The 20,865-nt window shown below is 46.6% G+C and overlaps 1 protein-coding gene across 1 annotated transcript in view; it reads right to left on the bottom strand.

Moving 5' to 3' along the window:
* Positions 1-4,672: 4,672 nt before the first annotated feature.
* LOC310742920 (solute carrier organic anion transporter family member 1B3-like) overlaps positions 4,673-20,865 on the bottom strand; it is a 27,524-nt gene continuing 11,331 nt past the window's right edge. Inside the window, exons 7-15 of the mRNA XM_083572769.1 lie at positions 19,869-19,967; positions 18,570-18,803; positions 13,794-13,958; positions 12,736-12,931; positions 10,393-10,555; positions 9,484-9,668; positions 7,615-7,679; positions 6,685-6,802; positions 4,673-5,002 (exon numbers count right to left, since the gene is read on the bottom strand). Coding sequence (XP_083428895.1) covers positions 4,789-5,002; positions 6,685-6,802; positions 7,615-7,679; positions 9,484-9,668; positions 10,393-10,555; positions 12,736-12,931; positions 13,794-13,958; positions 18,570-18,803; positions 19,869-19,967 — 1,439 coding nt within the window. The 3' untranslated portion in view covers positions 4,673-4,788. The remainder of the gene's footprint in view (positions 5,003-6,684; positions 6,803-7,614; positions 7,680-9,483; positions 9,669-10,392; positions 10,556-12,735; positions 12,932-13,793; positions 13,959-18,569; positions 18,804-19,868; positions 19,968-20,865) is intronic.

Raw genomic sequence — 20,865 nt, 5'->3', positions numbered from 1 at the left:
TGAGATTTATTAGCCTGGAATCCACCCAGGACAAAACACAAGAACTATTGGAACCAACAGTCATATTTATCTAGGGAACGTTGCAAGAAGGAACATGCAATCATTCAATGAGGAACAGGAGATCATGTACCCAACTCCTCTGCCTACTGCCTAACTGTCTTGACCTCCTCCCACCTTTCCCCAGGTCTTTTTTGAGGGCCTCTTCTAATTGTCCTTCTCAGCAGACCCCTCCCCCCCACCTGTCCCTTCCCTCTGACCCTGTTCCCCCTCTCAGGGGCGGACTTTGGTATGATGGCACCCTGAGTGAGGACAAAATTTGGTGCACACACACACAATATTTCTTATTTTCACAATAATATATTTTGGTAGTTGCTTTTTAAATGGATCTTCTCAGCAGGTACTACTTTTGTTGTTGTTGTTGTTTAGCCGTTTAGTCATGTCCGACTCTTCGTAACCCCATGGACCAGAACACAGCAGGCACTCCTGTCTTCCACTGCCTCCCACAGTTTGGTCAAACTCCTGTTAGTAGCTTCAAGAACACTGTCCAACCATCTCGTCCTCTGTTGCCCCCTTCTCATTGTGCCCTCAATTTTTCCCAACAGGCTACTGAGGAAGAACGGAGGACAATTACAGGTACTACGACTACTACTAATACTACTACTAATAATATTTTGGGGCCCCTCGGCTCGACTCCCTGTAAGGAAACCACTTGCACTGCCCTGAATCCAGCACTTTTACCGTATTTTTCGCTCTATAGGATGCACTTTTTCCCCTCCAAAAATTTAGGGGAAATGTGTGTGCGTCCTATGGAGCGGATGCAGTCTCCTTGGCTTCAGCGATAGCAACTCGAAGCCTCCAAAGCACAGAGGGAGCGCTCCCTCCGTGCTCTGGAGGCTTCGCGTTGCTTTCGCTGAAGCCTGGAGAGCGAGAGGGGTCGGTGCGCACCGACCCCTCTCGCTCTCCAGGCTTCAGGGATAGCCACCTGAAGCCTCTAGAGTGCAGCGGGAACTCGCACTGTGCTCCAAAGGCTTTGGGTTCCTTTTGCTGAAGCCGGGAGAGCAAGACTCTCCTGGCTTCAGCAGAGAGGGAGAGCTGCACAGCGCCCCTTCAGCGAAGCAGGAGGAGAAATGGAAGGGGCTCCGTTACTCCTGCCACTTCGCTGAAGGGGTGCTGAGCAGAGAGGGGGAGAATTTTTTTTCTTGTTCTCCTCCTCTAAAACAAGGTGCGTCCTATGGTCGGGTGCGTCCTATAGAGTGAAAAAATACAGTACTTTCCATCTCCTCCTCCTACAGCCCCTTTCCTTCTATCATTCATTAATTCCTTCTCTTACAGATGCCTTAAGAGTTGTTGTTTTTGCAGGGGTGGGGGTGGGGTATCAGACAGTTGGAACAGAAATGTTAAAAAAATAACAAGGGTTGAGTTCCAAAGGGTGTCTTGAGCGATTGGAAAAGGACTTCTGCTCTGCTCACACAATGCAGACCCTTGGATGGCTTTAAAAGAGGATAAGGCCAAATAGAGAATTCACCACACAGCATCTCCAAGTAGACGTAGGGGAGATTCCTGGTCCGAAAACATGGAAAGCCACTGCTAGTATGATTCGAAAATTCCACTTCTCTGAGTTTTGTTGTGCAGTTCTCCATCCAAGTTTTAGGGGAAATTGCTTTGCAAATATGTATTATGAAAAATTGGGATTAGGAGAAAAAGACTGATGGGTTTACATGAAAACTTTAAAAAAAAATCACCAGCTGACATGGAAATGAACTGAAATTAATGTTGGAAAAAAATGAGGAAGTAAGAGAAACTGAAATTGACAGATCCACCCCTCCCTCCCTGTAAGACCCCAGATTGCCCCACAGAAAACACTGTAGTGCAAATGAAACGTCCTGTAAAATTACTTCGGAATGTTGTTTTTTAAAAAACACAACATTGTACGATGTGCACACAGTAGGCTGAATGGAATGTATCCCTCTCATTAGTAACTTGGAAGAATGAAAGAGCCTGGAATTTCCTCTTGCACAAGAGGTGCCGGCAGGAGAGCTTGAACCGAGAGAAAACCAGGGGCAAGGAACAGTCTTAAAGAACATTTATTCATTGGTTCAGTTTCTAGCCAACCTTTGTTCAGTAGCAACCCAAAGAAGTTACGAATCCAAAACCAGAAACTGGAGCAGGATACAAAGGGGGTGAGACCAAAGGCAGTTGTATTGGTTATCTACCACTTTACCAGACACAGCTCCCCTCCTCACATTCTGATGCATTGCAGTTCTTAGAAAGGCTTAGAATGGCCAGCTGCAAATTGAAAACTTCCTTTGCTGTGGAATGACAATGACCCAGTAGCGTAGCATGGGTTGCCAGTGCCCGGGGCCACATGGAGGTGGGGACGAAGGGAAACAAACGGAGTACACATGTGCATTCAACTGCCTAGCGGCGTCTGCATCATCCAGGAGACTGCAGCAACAGAGCTAAGAAAAGTAGAGTCGTTCCATTGTCTGAAGAGGTCACTTCCTGGTTCCTATGGAGAAGCCGTTTTCAACAGAGCCCAGCAACGGAAACACACAGCTGTATTGAGGCAGTACTAGGTGTTTAGATTTTGCACCGCCTAACAATTTTACGCCCTGGACAACCACCCCTGCAACCCCTCCCATGCTACGCCACTTGGTGGACCCAGGCTCTCTTCAGACTTTGTGTGAGTGCTGTTAGTAGCACATACATCCCAAAGAAAAGTGGATTGGCATCTGTAAAAATATAACCTCCCCAATGCTATTTTGGAGCAACCATCAGAAGACTTTTTGAATTCTATCTTGACAGTCTGATGGCTTGTTTCTGAAGCTATCCTGATGTTCTGATAGATGGAGCTCATTTCAAATCGGGATCAAGATCTATAAGGAGGTAAAGCTGCTTGCCGAGAGTGTGACTTCTGTCTCTAGTCTGCAGAGAGGTATTTTTCTTTGTTTAATGTTATTGTGGATGTTTCCTGCAGAGGATCCTAGTGGCTCATTAGTGCTAGTGCGGAAGACAGAAATGCCAGGATGTCAACTTTATCATTGGATGGAAGTTACTCATCAAAATAAATAAGACTCCTCACATAAGAGCATTAGGCTACAAATTTAATTGACAAGCCCAGGTGAAGCAGTCCAGATTCCACTGAAGGAGTTGCCTGACACATGTGACTAAATTAGAACAGGGATGTGGGGATCCTTTGGCCTTCCAGATGCTGTTGAACTACAGCTCCCATCATGCCTGGTCATTTGCCAGGCTTGCTAGGGCTGGTGGGAGATGCTGTTCAACAATATCTGGAGGGCCAAAGATTCCCCACACACATGATCCATCCTTCCAAGGTGTCTTAAGAGAACTAAAAAAAAAAAAAAAAAAACACCTTACCATGGGGCAGTGGGAAATATATCCCCAAGTTTCATTTCTTTCTTTCATTGCAAATTGCAGGTGGGTGTCTTCCTAGCACGTAGATGAAAAGAAGCTACTTTGGGGCATTTAAAAATCAGTTCACACTTTGCATTTTTAGTGATACACCAAATATATAATTCCAAATGTGTGCCAAGACCGATGTATGAGAACAACATGCATGCATTTGCCAACTAGTTTTATTATAGAGGTAGACTCATAAGGGAGACCAAAATGGCTGCAGATCCCTATCCGAAGTGCATCAGTAGTCAACCTGGATTTGCTGCATTTCATGTGTGAACTCAGCTCAGATGTACTGGCTAGTAATACAGGGGTGTACATGGGCTCTGCAGAGGGCCAAAATGAGGCAAGTCAGGGTGATTTCGAGTTATTACCACCCTTCTAAGTTGAAGCTCGGTGTGACGTTAACATATGAGCGTGCTGGAGGTGAAATAGTTAAACAGGTTACCCAATCAGAACCCAGGGGGGTGGAGTCAGAGGGACTATAAAACCAGCTCTGGGAGGGGCAAAGGGGAGAGATCGTTGGGAGTTGGGTGGTTGGTTGGAGTGGGAGTGAATTGGGATAGAGTCTGTGGGGAGGTTGAGTGAGTGTAACGAAATAAGCTGAGTCAGGAACAGTTAGGAGCTAGGAAGACAAGTAAATATCTGAGAGGTGGTTTAGTGAGTGAGAGCAGGTAGCGGAAGTTATAGGTCTAGATAGGCACCCTATGATTGTAATTGACCGATACCCTTTATGAAACCACACACTTGTTAAACTGCAATAAATAAACAGAAGTTTATGTTCTGATTTAAACCTGACTGGACTCAGTATTGTACCAGGTAGGGCCTGGGTGGTGGCAGCAAGAAATAAAGTGGTGGCACAGGGACCCTGTGTCCAGGGACCCTGTGTGATCGCCACACTCGGTACCAAATGAGAGCCCTCACAAAGCATCATTTTGATCTGTTGCTTCCATCCTTTACTGTTCCTTATAGCTCGCTATATAGCTGTTCCCCCCCATACGCCCTGCTTTGTGGGCTTTGCATAGGGCTCCCCCACCCCCAGTTGGAATTCAGTTCCGGCGCCACTCAGGTGGGCACCATTGCCATTATAAGAGAACAAAGGAGGCGTTCATGGTGAGTTCTGGCACCTCTTTTTCTGGGAAAATAGCACTGGATATCTGGATAGCCATTGCGACAACAGAATGCTAAACAAGACATTGGTTCTATCCAGCAAGGACTGTCTTATGCACACAGAAAGTAATGACAACAAATGCTATTAAATAATGCACTGCTGTGTTGGACAATTTAATCTTTGATATAGTCAAGATGCCCCCCTCCAATTGTCTGTGCATGATTGCCTAAGTACAGTGTGATGGTGATGGTTCATTTGCACTAGATGCAGGTGTCCATTTCTGCATCTGAAAGGCCTGTCGTATGTTCAGCGCCATTAAGCTTCGTTTCCCCATTCAGAGCATCTTCTTTCCTCTTGGTTTCGGGGGAATCAGCCTGTTTTGCTCCAAAATGTTTCTTCACGAACAAGAAGAAGACTATGCCCAGCAGATAGGATGGAGCTCTTAAGACAAATGTTAGACCGAAGAAATAATGTCTGCATAAGAGAAGAACCCACAGAGGAATTGTGTTTATATTTGACTTTTTCATTCCTGCTTTTTTGATCTATCTATATATCACAAACACACAAAAAATCCTAAGAGCAGCTTACGGTGTAAGTTGCAACACAACATCATAATAATAATTTGAAATTGCAGTATGATAATGTGCAAAATATTTAGCAGAAAGCAAAACAAATAGTAGCAGCCACAAGGTTCAATTGCTAAACAAAACAAAAGATCACTGGAATAAATTAGTCTTGATTAGGGGGTGAACCCAGTGCTCCTCCAAATATTGCGGCCTCATTAAAGCAGCAAAGTGGGGGAAACTTTGCTCATTTTGAGAAAATTCACATGTCAGATTCATCTGCCAAGCCCACTATTCAAATCAGCCTATCCACGGCGGTCGGGGGGTAGGGTGCAGCTTGGGGAGCAGACCTGAGGGACGCAGCCTTCCCTCAGGTCCACTCCCCAGGCATAAATTAGCTTGCTGAGGCAGCCCTCAGCAGTGCAGTTGGCCAGGAGCAAGTCTCTGTCCATAGAGCCAGAAGCGGGTGGCTAACGGGCCACAGAGCTTCCTCAGCACTTACAGTGTAAACCTGTGTTTTGCCACGGCCCCTTCTCTCCCCGCTCCCTGCCCCAAGCAGACCCTGTCATACTCCATACCCCCACTAGGAGGCTGAGAGGACTACACGTCCAATACCTATGCCTACCTACCTCTTTCTGCCAACCTAGCAGTTTGAAAGCACGTCAAACTGCAAGTAGATAAATAGGTACCACTCTGGCAGGAAGGTAAATGGCATTTCCATGTGCTGCTCTGGTTCGCCAGAAGCGGTTTAGTCATGCTGGCCACATGACCCGGAAGCTGTACACTGGCTCCCTTGGCCAATAAAGCGAGATGAGTGCTGTAACCCCAGAGTTGGCCACGACTGGACCTAATGGTCAGGGGTCCCTTTACCTTTACCTTACCTATTTCTTTAACCAATCAAGTTGTGGCCCTTTAATCCCAGACAGTTGCGGTGTCCCTTTATTCATATACCCTAGGTGGGCACACTCGGTGGCGATGGGGACTCTGCAGCTGGGAACGCAACTGGTCCAGAAACTACGGCTAGTACAGAATGCAGTGACTAAACTGCTGCTGTGGCCAAATGGCATGTGTCATCTTTCCTAAGACATCTGTCCTGGCTGTCCATATGCTACCAGGCCAGGTTAAGCGATTCCTCCTCCAACACCAGAGGGGGAGATAAGAACATAGAAAGCTGCCTTATACTGAGACAGACCATTGATTACACTGCCTGGCAGTGACTCTCCAGGATTTCAGACAGGCGTCTCTCCTAGTCCTGCCTAGAGGTGCCCAGAATTGAACCTGAGTCCTTCTGCATGAGACCTTTGAATTCTACGATTCTATGGTTGCACCCCAAAGCTCTAGTCCATTAATCAACGTAATTTAGCCAACTATAACTTGAAGCCCTGTTGTTCTCTTAACAAATTGCCCAAGAGAGATGGATCTTGGCGCCAGGCATTAAAATTAATTGACAGAGAGACGGCTAGGCTCAGAGGACTCCACCTGGATGGCTGCCAGGCAGGAAGTCATCTAGATTGAGCCCAGCCATTGCATTAAGTTAATGAGACAGCTGCCCTTGAGATGACAGAGAAGCTGTGGGATTCCAGTGGAGCTCACCTGTACACTGTCGCATCATAAAGCATGCAAGCTCCTCGCTTGCCACAGCTGCTGCTTGCCCACTTCAAGCAAGCCCTGTCTATCACTGCTCCAAAATAAACAGGGGCTGGAATTCCAGCTGAAAAACATCAAGCACTAAATATAGGTTGTCATCTAAAGCACATTTTTAGACAATATTCTTGGATAGGATGATAGTAGAGACAGGGTGTTTGTATGTGTGTAAGTCTTAGAAGCCCAGTAACCCAAAATACTAAGCAGATCATTGCAATAATGTATGGCCTCCCTTGCTCAGGTCATTTTCTTTCCAGCAGTGGTCAACTAGTTGCCTTTAGCAGGGAACTGATGGTCCTTATCGGCTTATACATCCATGGTTCTGAGACAGACACCCCCCTCCCAACCCCCAACTCTGAGCATGCAGGTTTCATAAGCCACTTGGGGGATTGCTCAACCAAATCATCTTAACAGATAACTAACAGCAAACATTCTTCAAGTATGGAGCAAAACTGGCAACAGCCACAAACAAAGGGAGTGATCTCAGTTAGATAGGGGAAACCCCAACATTTGCAAAAGTACAAAAGTTTGGGGGGGGGGGAGAAGACCAAAATCAGCCTGATGAGGAGCAATCTCAGTGGCATGCACAGACTGTGCACACATACCTCCCTCTCCTACCCTTCCCTCACACCTCCCCCATACATCTCTTTCACAGAGAGACCAATCCAAATCTTCTTTACATCGTACTGGGTCCTTCTGCCAAACCCAGCTGGCCTACATCAACCTCCTGCAGAGTAATGTCAATGTCACTCTAACAGAAGACTGCCCCCCCCCCATACTTCTTGCTCAATTGCCTGTGTGAGTGTGAGTGTGTGAAGAACTGGGGTGGGGGGATGTCCAGTGATATTCAAAAATGACCAGAATGGTGATGTTTCTTACCCAAAGCTCTCATAACAAGCATATAGAGTCCAACTGCAAGTGACTTCAATTCTGGATCTACGCACCTAAATGATGGAAGAAATCAGCGTTGGTGGAAAATATGCTTCTATACATTCCTGCAAGTCTCTATAAATTATCTGTGATGTTACTAACACAGTGAGCAATCCATTGGTAGTGCTTTGGCTGTGTTATCATCTATTATTATTTGCTTTCCGCATAAGTGTCCCAATGTGATGCGCAGTAAACTGACAGCGGATTGTGCTCACTGGAAGAGGGCACAATTTGCATTCTGATGGTCCCAGATTCAATTGTGAGCCTCTCCAGTGTAACGCAAGGGTCTGCAAGGCCTCCAGTCAGTGTGGATAATCAGTGTGGATAATTCTGAGCTGATGGACCAATAGCCTGACTCAGAATAAGAGAGCTTCTAATGTTCCCTCCAATCTAATCGACGTAGTCATTGCAGAGCATGATGGGATGTTGGAAAAGTGTGACAAAAGTGAGCCTGGTGCAAAAGGTGAGTTCAGGAGTTTGCCCGATTCAGCAAACTTTATGACCATGGAGGAAGGGTAGCTATGTGAACTCAAGCCTTGCCTCCAGTGAATTTAGACAGCTCTGAAAGGCTGGGATTTGGGGTAAAAAAAGAGGAATTGCAGTGTATTATTGGTACGACTCCCTCTAATACTGAACTTGGGTTCTGAGTGCCAATAGAATTGGGGTCCTGATGGAAGACTGGGCCACTGTGAAAGAAGAGGGGGGAATCTCAAGATTTGGAAAAAGTATAATTTACCACCCTGGCCTCCTTTGAGAGGCAGGGCAGGATAGAAACTGAATAATTAAACAAATAGGTTCTTTTCTCTTTTTTAAGTGCCGTATTTTTCACTCCATAAGACACACTTTTTTCTTCCTAAAAAGTAAGGTGAAATGTCTGTGCATTTTATGGAGCAAATGCATGGTCCCTGGAGCCGAATTGCCCAGGGGCAAAAAGCAGATCATGCTTTTTTTTAAAAAAAGAGGGAAGTGGGTGTTGAAACAAAGCCACTGATTGGCAAGTGATCGGGAGGTAGATAAGGGACGCTAGCAATAAAGGAGACTGCCTGGGAGGGGGGAGGTAAAGACAGTGAACTTGCAAGGAGAGGAGACAGGAAGACTAAAGCAATGAGGAGAGAAATTAGAAGAAAAGGAGGAGCAAAAAACTGCTCCAGCTAAGGAAAAGACACAAAGGCAAACAAGAGGGAAGGGAGTGTTGAAAGGAAGCAGCTGATCGGTAAGTGATCGGGAGGGAGATAAGGGACAATAGAGATAAAGGAGGCTGCCTGGGAGTGGGGAGGTAAAAGCCCATGGATTTTTACAATGGGTCACCCCAAATTCACCATCAGATCACATAGCATGTCCATGGCTACAGCCTGCACCCAAAACATCATACATCCACTGTTTCGTGGGGCCGCAATGGTGCAAAAACTGTGGTTACAAAGCACGGATCCACATGTATCCTCAAGATTTTTGCATTGGGTCACCCCAAATTCACCATCAAATCACATGTCTGTGGCAACAAAATGAACCACAAAAATCATACATCCACTGTTTTGTTCTGAATATTTTTTTTCTTGTTTTCCTCCTCTAAAAACTAGGTGCATCTTACGGTCAGGTGCGTCTTATGGAGCGAAAAATAGGGTACATAAGTAGGCAACAATTGAGAAATTAGCATGCTCAGTTGCCACAGTATACTCAGGGTCTCTTGCCGGGGGTTTGGAAATCTGGAGCAGAGGGCAATGGAATTACGGTATTTGTTTTCAGGGAACTTTTAATATAAAACAAGGACAGGAGCGGATATTATGATATTTCTTGTGGCAGGCACAACTTGTTACTTACCGAATCATGATCATGTAAAAAGGAGTCCCTCCCAGCGCATAGAAAAAGGAAGCCACTGTTTTGATCACTGCGTAATAAATAAAATTTCTTGAGCAACTGTCAGTCCTTGGACATTCTCCCAAAACTGCCGAGGAATTCCTCAGCCCAGAATCCCCCTTTTCAATGCAGCTACAATTCTGAAAAACCTGAAAAGAAGGTTAAAGGTTTTTTGCATAAGGTAAATAAATTAATAGAAGCAAAATCCTGGACTCCATATGCCTATCTATTCTGCCTTTGCCCACCTTTTTTGAAAAAAAAAGAAGACACCAGAAATTCCTTTAAAGAGTTCATTTCTCTGCCCCCAATCTCCTTTCAAGGTAAAAGGCAGCACTGCCTCCACCGAGACCATATAACACCAGTCCTGAAAGACCTACATTGGCTCCCAGAACATTTCCAAGCACAATTCAAAATGTTGGTGTTGACCTTTAAAGCCCTAAACGGCCTTGGCCCAGTATACCTGAAGGAGCGTCTCCACCCCCATCGTTCTGCCCGGACACTGAGGTCCAGCGCCGAGGGCCTTCTGGTGGTTCCCTCCCTGCGAGAAGTGAGGTTACAGGGAACCAGGCAGAGGGCCTTCTTGGTAGTGGCACCCACCCTGTGGAACACCCTCCCATCAGATGTCAAGGAAATAAACAACTATCTGACTTTTAAAAGACATCTGAAGGCAGCCCTGTTTAGGGAAATTTTTAATGTTTGATGTTTTATTGTGTTTTTAATATTCTGTTGGGAGCCACCCAGAGTGGCTGGGGAAACCCAGCCCAAATGGGTGGGGTATAAATATTATTATTATTATTATTATTATTATTATTATTACTATTACTACTACTACTACTACTACTACTACTATTTTCACGAAAACAAAGATCTTACTGTGTCTTTCCTGGATCCTGTCACAGCTTTGCATCCAGCGAAACAGGGCGACACATAAGTCATCCCATCTTCTCCACAGACCGGATCCCACTGGTTTGTGGCACAGTTGCAATTCAGGTTACAGGCTGAAGATAAAGGAGTTGCGCCCCGTGCAACCGCTTGCCTTGTGGAATAAGCAGGGAGGTTTTCCTTTAGTTCATCCTAAGGCACATTTAGCACAGCGGTAACCAACAGGGTGCCCTCCAGATGCTGGAAGAGTGTTCTACAGCATGGGACTAAATACTCACCTTCTAGTGATTTTGGTCAGAGAAGCGAGACAGTAGTAAATTACACCGGGCAAGTTGGTGTTAACTCTTTATTAGCAAAAACAGAATCTGCACAGGAGTGGCAGGCCTAATGAGCGTGGCAGCTCATCTCCAGCACATATTGGCCCCATGAAGCAGTTGTGGAGACTGAAGGTAACCACCTCCCCACAGCTGCCTAAGTCCCCTGCTCTCCAGGGTTTTCCCCCAAGCAATCTGAGACTACACCTATGAAAAGTCAACTTCTTCTTGGCCCTTTTCATGCCTCTCTTGGTTCTGGGAGATAAGTGGGGAGGGCAGCTTGTCACAGCAGGAGTGGGAGACACCCGTGCCTCTTCACCAGCTGGACTCATCTTTGCCTCTTGGTTTCCCTCCTCTCCTGCTTTAGCTCCTGCCTCTGATTTGGAATTCTCTCTGCCACTGACTCTCAGCTCACTAAACCCTGTTGCTTCTTCAGCTTCCAGACCCCCTTTCCCCAGTCTTCTCCCTCTGACCATTCTTCGTTGTCCCACCATCAATCACTTGAACCTTCTTCCTTCAGGAGCTCCTCAGCTAGTTCCTCCCACCATTTTTCTGTGTCCCTCCAGTCCATGACACACAGGGAACAGCAAACAGCTCTCCTCCAGAGGATCTCACGGATCCTTAAGGTACCCTGGACCCACCCAGGTTGTGCAGAAATTTGTCTCTGAACATGAGAACGTTGAACCTGGCCTGGTAGCAGAGCTGGCATTACCCTTAGGCACACTGAGGTGAATGTCTTAGGAAGTGAGATTCCATTGGGATCCAGAGGTGGCAAACCCTACTGCTGTGTCTGCCCTGCCACCAAGCCCACCTGCTGCCTCTGCTGCCAGAAAAGCGAGGAGAGGACCAGGACCTCGGCTTCAGTAGGGGGAAGGAGGAGGTGGAGCCAGCAACTCCCCATTTTGCTTCAGGTGGCAAAATGTGTTGGGCCTCCCCTGCCCAGTTGTCAATTTGCATTTCTAGGTACAGAAAGTACTGATCTGATGTGTAGAGATCTTTCCTATTCTAATTAATTCAAGAGGGTTCTGGAAGCTTCTCTGCGTAAAAGAAACAAGCAGAAGGTTCATGATGTTTGGGTTATTCCTTCAGAGAAGCTGAGCACAGCTGGCTTAAACTGCTTTTGTTATATCTTCAGTCAAGGTCATGCTGACTATAAAAGTAAGGCCAAAAGGAGCCTGCGTTTTCACTTACTCTTTCTGTCTCTTTTCCTTCTGGTGTGGTGTTCTGTACACAGTATGCTTAGTGTTATGGTTTAGTCTTATTATAACTTATTGTAAATTTAAGTTAAGTCTGCTGCAACTGGATTTCTTACGGACAGTGCCAATCCTGAATGTATTGGATTCGTGACCGTTATGCTTATTTGCCTTCAGTAGCAGTAAAGCTCTTCTGGATGAAATATTAACTGCCTCTGGTCTATTTTTGGGAATCCCACATTGGGGAACCAGTGGACATGTTTTAGCAGAGGTGCCACACGTAGTCTGCTCCCACCAGCAGTCTAGCTGTTTCATTTCCCACCAGCTGGAGCTTCCAGGCCAGGCCTGAGGACCGCTCCACACAGAGCACATTGCAGAAGTCCCATTTCAAGGTTACCAAATGCTACAATGGCCACGTTGGCCAGATATGATCATAGATGGCGTACCAGAGGAAGCTGGTAAAAGACACTCCTAGCTGCCAAGGTCATGTGGGCCTCCAATGGCAAAGACGGATCCAGGAATACAATGGTACCTCAGGTTAAGTACTTAATTTATTCTGGAGGTCCGTTCTTAACCTGAAACTGTTCTTAACCTGAAGCACCACTTTAGCTAATGGGGCCTCCTGCTGCTGCCGCGCTGCCGGAGCTCGATTTCTGTTCTCATCCTGAAGCAAAGTTTTTAACCTGAAGCACAATTTCTGGGTTAGCGGAGTCTGTAACCTGAAGCGTATGTAACCTGAAGCGTCTGTAACCCGAGGTACCAATGTACCTCCAAAGCTACGTACCAATCTTTGCAACACACACACACAGTGCATCTGTATCACATACCCATCATAAGATACTGTCAATCCAGCCACTGTGCGGTTCTCACAGCCCACTATTAAGTAGGATAGCGAAATGACAAATGCTAGAAATGACAGTACATATGCCATTTTGGTTGCAGCGACTATGCCAATTTTGTATTTTTTCATGATGAAGCCTCCTAGGAATATACCAAGGCAGACTGCTGGTATGGCTGTGACGGCTGGAATAAAAGACAAAGAAGGAAATAAGGATCATGTCCTGTTCCCCCCCCCACACACATTGCAAATGACTTAACAGGGACAGCAAACGGGTGGGGAGACTGAAAGGATACCCTGGAAATGTTAAAAGGGGGAAAGGACCAACATTAAGAATACAGTATTGCTCCTCCTCTTCGTGGGAAATGGATTGCGGATTAAATCTGTAGATTTAGATCTTAACCTCCTGTTAGACACAAGTGGGAGAAATACAAAAGTAATCTGAATCGGGAACAACAGAGAGTGGTGAAAAGGGGCTGGACTGCCTTCTTCCTACTTCTTCAGGTGGGCCATGAGGATTAGGCAGTGTTCCAGAAGCAGCCTGGGGTACAAAGACTGCGTGTTTCTTGGAGAGCATGCATACTGACTGGATAATCTGCAAATTGCCTGGAGAATGTACAAAACACATGTGAAATATGCACATTCCCCAATACCGACTGGCAATTATTGCTGCTGCTGCTGCTGCTGTTGTTAATGAAATTTCATCTGAGTACTTCATCCAAAGGTCAGTGGGTGGTTGACAACATAAAAATACAAAATGAGAACACAAAATGCATAATAAAAACAAGAACCAAAACAAACCAATCACCTCCTCCCACAAATCAAGGCATATTGGCTAGAGAATGTACAAAGATCACTCAAGATATGCACAGTGCCCAAAGCCTGTTGGAGGTTATGTATATTGACTGGGAAATGTACACAGCACCCTCTTCTAGGAAGGGTTATGTGCACATTCATCATGAGGCCTGGTGAATGTGCACAATGGCCAGTTACTATGCAGATTTACTGCTCAAGTCCCTTTCATTAATACACACACGCAGGACTCACCTGTTACAAAGTTAGACCTGGACGCTGGCTGACCGTACTGCTGCTCTATGTATTTCGGGCTGTATGTTAAGTAACCAATAAAGCTGCTGAACTGCAACAACGATGAGCACAATAACATAAAGAACATTCGGTTGCCCAGTGTTCTCTTCAGGGACGTAAAGAACTCTGAAAGAGAGAGAGATGTGGTGCTTAGTGCAGGCCAGACCTGCACATTTTATGAATGATCTGCACATCATTTTATGCTTGCTGCCGCTGCCCGGGAGGACTCCCCTGAGTGAGTGCCTGAGGGCCCTGCTCTTGCCACTTACCACCTGGCCTGGGGCGGGGCCTGAAGCCTCACAAGGACTGCTTGTTGCCTGCTGCCGCTGCCCAGGAGGACTCCCCTGAGTGAGTTCCTGAGGGCCCTGCTCTTGCCACTTACCACCTGGCCTAGGGTGGGGCCTGACAGGCCTCACTAGGACAGTTGTTACTGCCGGAGGGGCACAGAGTGTTTTAAAAATGTTTTTAAAAATTTTCTTTTGGATTTTTTGTATGTGGGGGGTGGGGGTGGGATGGATGTTTGGTTGGGCTTGGGGAATTATTTTTTTTATTTTGATGTTTTTGTAATTTTTACATTTTTGTTTGTTTGTATTGTTTTATTGGTTTTGTTTGTTTGTTTAAGGTGTTATTTTGTTCTTAGGGGGAGGGGTCAGGGCTGCTGGGGAGTGGGCCCCAGCCCACAAAATGGCTGGGGCATGTTCCACAGGGGGGGGATGCACTGGGACTACCGATCTCAGTGATCACGGGTAGGAGGAGGAGTTACGCTAAGACTAGACTATGTCATTACAGAGGGGGCAGGTTTAGTCGTTGTCTGAGGACTATTCCTGCCTCCGGGTCTGGTCCTGACCGGATGGATACTAGAATCAGCAAGGGATACCCACATGACCTGAAGGTGCTGCTGTGCAATGCCAGGTCAATGATTCATAAGACCACTGCCATCCATGACTTGATCATGGATGGAGGACTTGACCTGGCATGTGTAACAGAGACTTGGTTGGATGAAGCAGATGGGCCTGTCCTTGCCGCTGCTTGTCCACCAGGTTTCTCTTACGCACAGCAACCCAGGTCATGTGGGCGGGGAGGGGGGGTTGCAGTGATTTTTAGGAAGTCATTAGTTTGCACCAGGCGTCCTATTGGGAAGACCCAGTTTTCCGAGTGCATGTTCTGGAAGTTGGGCAATAGGGGCAGTACAGGATTCCTTTTGGTGTACCGACCTCCCCGCTGCACCAAGGATTCCCTGCCCGAGCTGCTTCAGGTCGTGGCGGATGTTCTCCTGGAGACACCTAGCTTGGTCGTCCTAGGGGATTTTAACATCCATGCCGACACGACCTTACAAGGGGCCGCTCGGGACTTCGTGGAAAGCATGGCCTCCATGGGGCTCTCCCTGAATAAGTCTGGCCCAACCCATAGCCCTGGACATGCCTTGGACCTGGTGTTTACCTCTATGGATGTTGGTGATCTGACACTAAGTAAAAGCGAAACGAAAGAAGTGCCATGGTCAGATCACTTCCTGGTGCAACTGGACTTCTCTGCGACCCATCCCCTCTGCAGGGAGGTGGGACCAATTCGGATGGTCCGCCCCCGCCACTTAATGGATCCAAATGGTTTCCAGAGAGTGGTAGGGGATGCTTTATCCCATGTTGATGGCCTTTCAGCTGATTCCCTGGTGGCCCGCTGGAATGTGGAGTTAACCAGGGCTATTGACTGTTTGGCTCCGAAGCGCCCTCTCCGATTGCATGGAGCCCGGACAGCCCCGTGGTTTTCCACGGATCTGAGGGCAATGAAACAATCGTTGAGACGGCTAGAGCGCCGGTGGCGGATAACTCATTCCGAATCTGACCGGACACAGGTTAGAGCTCCACGTCGAGCCTACCAAGTGGCGATAGCGACGGCAAAGAAGAATTTCTTCACCGCCTCTATTGCATCTGCAGAAAACAGCAGCAGGAGACTTTTTCAGGTGGTTCACAATTTAGCGGAACCACCTGCAACATCGGGGCCCAGTATGGGCAACATGTTCTCCTGCAATGATTTTGCAAAGTTTTTTGCAGATAAAATCGCTCAGATTCGGGAAGAAGTAGACTCCACCGTGGGAGCAGGGGCGGGGCGGGAGAGTGCTAGAGTTCTGTCTAGTCAAGTTGAGTGGGATCAATTCCAATCTGTTACCTCCGAGGATGTGGACAGGCTGCTTGGACGAGTGAAACCAACCACCTGTCTCCTGGATCCTTGCCCATCCTGGCTTATAAAAGCTAGCCGGGAAGGACTGGGCGATGGGCTTCGTGGGGTGGTGAATGCTTCCCTCCGTGAGTGAGCCTTCCCAGACCCGCTGAAAGAGGCGGTTATTAAACCGCTTCTTAAAAAACCATCTTTAGATGCGGCCACGATGGCCAACTATCGCCCAGTCTCAAATCTTCCATTCTTGGGCAAGGTGATTGAGCGAGCGGTTGCCGAACAACTCCAGGCACGCCTGGAAGAAGCGGACCATTTGGATCCCTTCCAGTCGGGATTCAGGCCTCATCATGGGACTGAAACTGCCTTGGTCGCACTGGTTGATGATCTCCGGCGGGCTAGGGACAAAGGCGAGAGCTGTTTCCTAGTTCTGCTGGATCTCTCAGCGGCGTTTGATACCATCGACCATAACATCCTTCTGGATCATCTGGAGGGGCTGGGAGCTGGGGGCACTGTCATACAGTGGTTCCGCTCCTTCCTCCTGGGCCGTGTTCAGAAAGTGGTGGGGGGGATGAGTGTTCAGACCCCTGGGCTCTCACTTGTGGGGTGCCTCAGGGTTCTGTCCTCTCGCCCATGCTTTTCAACATTTACATGCAGCCGCTGGGAGAGATCATCAGGAGGTTTGGGCTGGGTGTTCATCAGTATGCGGATGATACCCAGCTCTACCTCTCTTTTAAATCAGAACCAGTGAGGGCGGTGAAGGTCCTGTGTGAGTGTCTGGAGGCAGTTGGAGGATGGATGGCGGCTAACAGATTGAGGTTGAATCCTGACAAGACAGAAGTACTGTTTTTGGGGGACAGGAGGCGGGCAGGTGTGGAGGATTCCCTGGTCCTGAATGGGGTAACTGTGCCCCTGAAGGACCAGGTGCGCAGCCTGGGAGTCATTTTGGACTCACAGCTGTCCATGGAGGCACAGGTCAAATCTGTGTCCAGGGCAGCTGTTTACCAGCTCCATCTGGTACGTAGGCTGAGACCCTATCTGCCTGCGGACTGTCTCGCCAGAGTGGTGCATGCTCTGGTTATCTCCCGCTTGGACTACTGCAATGCACTCTACGTGGGGCTACCTTTGAAGGTGACTCGGAAACTACAACTAATCCAGAATGCGGCAGCTAGACTGGTGACTGGGGGCGGCCGCCGAGACCATATAACACCGGTCTTGAAAGACCTACATTGGCTCCCAGTACGTTTCCGAGCACAATTCAAAGTGTTGGTGCTGACCTTTAAAGCCCTAAACGGCCTCGGTCCAGTATACGTGAAGGAGCGTCTCCACCCCCATCATTCTGCCCGGACGCTGAGGTCCAGCGCCGAGGGCCTTCTGGCGGTTCCCTCATTGCGAGAAGCAAAGCTACAGGGAACCAGGCAGAGGGCCTTCTTAGTAGTGGCGCCCGCCCTGTGGAACGCCCTTCCAGCAGATGTCAAAGCGATAAACAACTACCTGACATTCAGAAGACATCTTAAGGCAGCCCTGTTCAGGGAAGTTTTTAATGTGTGATATTTTACTGTATTTTTGGTTTCTATGGAAGCCGCCCAGAGTGGCTGGGGAGGCCCAGCCAAATGGGCAGGGTATAAATAATAAATTATTGTTGTTGTTGTTGTTGTTGTTATAAAACATCAAATTCAAAGAAATGAAAACATTTGGACCCATGAGAGTCACTACCCAGTCATGAACTGATATCCTAGTTTATTTGCTGCTGTTAATTGTATCTCTGAGCTGCGGCAGCAGTAAGTTGCAAAACTGCAGCTCACTAGCATTTTTTTCATTTTTTTCTGGTTTTGCTTTTATTTGGTTTGTTTTTAATTGCATTGTATTATGAAAAAAACCTGAATTATTATTATTATTATTATTATTATTATTATTATTATTGTTATTGTTATTGTTATTGTTATTATTATTATTATTATTATTATTATTATTATTATTATTATTTCCTCTCTCATTTCTATTTCTCTCTAACATCCCTGCCTACCACTGACAAACGGCCTTCCTTTGTTGCACTGGAACTGCTTCCCCTTCTCCATTCAACTGACAGAGCCTGACACGACTGAATAGGTCAGGGGTCAGTAGACTTTTATTGCATGGGGCCCAGTCCACTGTCCCTCAGACCTTGTGGGGGGCCGGACTATATTTTGGGGGGGAATCCCCTCTAAGACTCTCCCCTCCCTTCTCCACAGCACCGGATGAGCTGGCGGCGGGACAATGAGCAGCGCGAAAGGGCTGGCTCCAGAGAGGGTCTGCTTAAAATGGCACTCAACAAAGCCCAGCCCCCTTCCCCCTCTAGGCAGGGCGGGGAGAAGCCAGGAGGAGGGAGGGAGGAGGCGCCGCCATAGTGTGTGTGAGGGAGGGGGGGAAATGGCACAGCCCGAATGATCAGAATCCCCATGCTGATCTACACGGTGATTCCTGCACCGTCCATGGGCCAGATCCAGAAGGTAAATGGGCCAGATCTGGCCCCCAGGCCTTAGTTTGTCGACCCATGGAATAGGTCCTGGGCCGCCAGGGCAGATGTTTCACCTTTCAGTTTTGAGAAGCGAGCTCCTCGTTGACTTTCAGGCTTCTGTATATGGCTTTCATCAGCGTGACTTTCCAGTTTTTTCTTTTCAGGATCGCTCGCTCCTTCTTTGTCCAGGCTTTTAGGCAGGAAGCAGAAAGGGATGCCGGAAATCAGATTGAAGACGCCAGCGATCAAAAAGCCCAGCCACCATGCGCCAACCCAGCGAGAATCAGTCGGAGTTATCGTTACTGTATCTAGAGTAAGAGATAGGTCAAAGTCTGTTCATCAACTATCCATGGTAAGAATCGAAAAGGGAGAAAGCGCTTTCCCCAAAAAACCCAGAGTGCTTTCTGTTGGGGATAATTCAGACTGAAATTCCCAGGTGTCAAAAAAGGTTATTAATGTATGCCACTACTGCGGCCCGTGCTTTGTTAGCCCAAAAATGGAAAACGAGCAAGGTCCCAACCAAAGAAGAAGGGTGACTTAAGTTGACAGAATATGTGCAGCTTGCAGACTTAACATATAGAATGAGAGAACAAGAAGAACATATGTTTAGAGATGATTGGGGAACGTTTATTGAATATATGGGAAATAACTGTGTACAAATGCTGGCAGCAGTGCCAGATTTACGTATAAGTTAAACAAGCTATAGCTTAGGGCCCCACTCACTTGGCCCCCCCCAAAAAAAAAAATTAAAAGAAAAAAACTGGATGTACATCTCCAAAATATAAGATAAAAAACAAATAAAATAAAACCTACATACAGCAACAGTGTTTTGTGTTGTGTAGGCTCCTATGATATAAGTAATGGCCCCCGCTGCTAGCCTGCTCCCTAAAATATCACATATTTTGTTATGTGCAAATGGCTTTAGATACCTATTAGGTCCATAAATTACCATATAGCATATATTCAACACAAAAAACAGCGACAATTTGTTGTTGACAAAGGACAGCTGGACCTTTAAAGGGCCCCATTACCTTCGGTAGCTTAGGGCCTCATCAGACCTACCTCTACTCATAAACTCTTATCTTTAATTCTGTAACGAATTATTGTGTTATACGTATCCTTATGAGTTTGAGTTTGTAATCTCTGTTTGAGCTCGTAATCTCCCACTACTGAAAATTATATTGGCCTGAGTTCTTGGTGTGCTTTTTTCTTGGTATATTTAATAACAAGAACTCCAAAGCATCCCACTTGGGCTTGGGAGCTATCCAAATGTGAAGGCTACAGAGCTCACAGCTCCATATGATTCAAAGCCGTAAGTCAAGCTATGCTGCATGCCACATGTTACAATCACCAGTCTTCAGTTTGCAACTCACCTAGATCCACGAAGCCAATGTCAACATACAGTCTGGCTAACAGAGATCCCAAAAGGAATCCAGCCATTGGGCCAATCATTCCTATTGTGTGCAAACAGCCTGAAGTTATAAAGAAAATATTATCAGTATATTCTAGTGCACACAAGCTTCAGAGCAGGTTGGGACTGCAGAGCAGGATGGGATATCCTATATTTCATGCCCCTTGAAAGACCACTCTTCACGGATGAAAAGTTAGCACAGCCCTATTGTTATGTACTGAGTTCAATAGGATTCGGAATGCAGCAGTCTGATTGGTCCACAGGAGCCACCCAATCCAGCTCCAGGTGGATGTGAATCTGCAACCAGATTGGCCCTCAGGTGAATCCCGGAATTAGCCAATCACATGGGGCCCATTGTGTAAATAATGTATATAAAGCAGACATTCTGGGGGAACTTCCATTCCTCCTCACCACTATGAGCTGAATAAAGAGCATGAAATCCACTCTCGACTCCGAGTATATTTCACCTAGTTTAAAGAATCACATTATGAATAACTGGGATCAAACTTGCATTTCCAAACACACATTTAACAGTGCAATTCTACACGTGTCTGCTAATAAGTCAGGTCGACAGAGTTCCATGTAGTCTACTCTCAAGTAAGTGGTGACAGGGTTGCAGCCTTATCAACATACATACATTGATAGTGTTCTTCAGCAGGTGTCATAATGCAAGGGGGAACTCTGTCAGAACTGGTGAATCTTAAAGAGATTCACAAACGTTTTCCTGAGTAATAAAGCATTGTGATACTGTTTTTATGACTTTTTACCTCATTTGGTTCCAAAGCTTGAGAATTTTTTGAAGAAATTGTACACTTCTCAGGTCAAAGCAGTTTTTTTTAAAAAAATCAAATTGTGAGTGAGTCAAAATGTGATGACAGAAAATTCAAATTTAGACAACATGAATGCAAAATGCTTCTAACTTTGCTGATGACCAAAGCCAGATTTTACTATAAAGAGGC

The sequence above is a fragment of the Podarcis filfolensis genome, assembly GCF_964270895.1.
Source record: "Podarcis filfolensis genome assembly, chromosome: 10".
Taxonomy (NCBI): domain Eukaryota; kingdom Metazoa; phylum Chordata; class Lepidosauria; order Squamata; family Lacertidae; genus Podarcis; species Podarcis filfolensis.
Note: the sequence above shows the minus strand (reverse complement) of the source record. Positions and strands in the feature narration are given on the sequence as shown.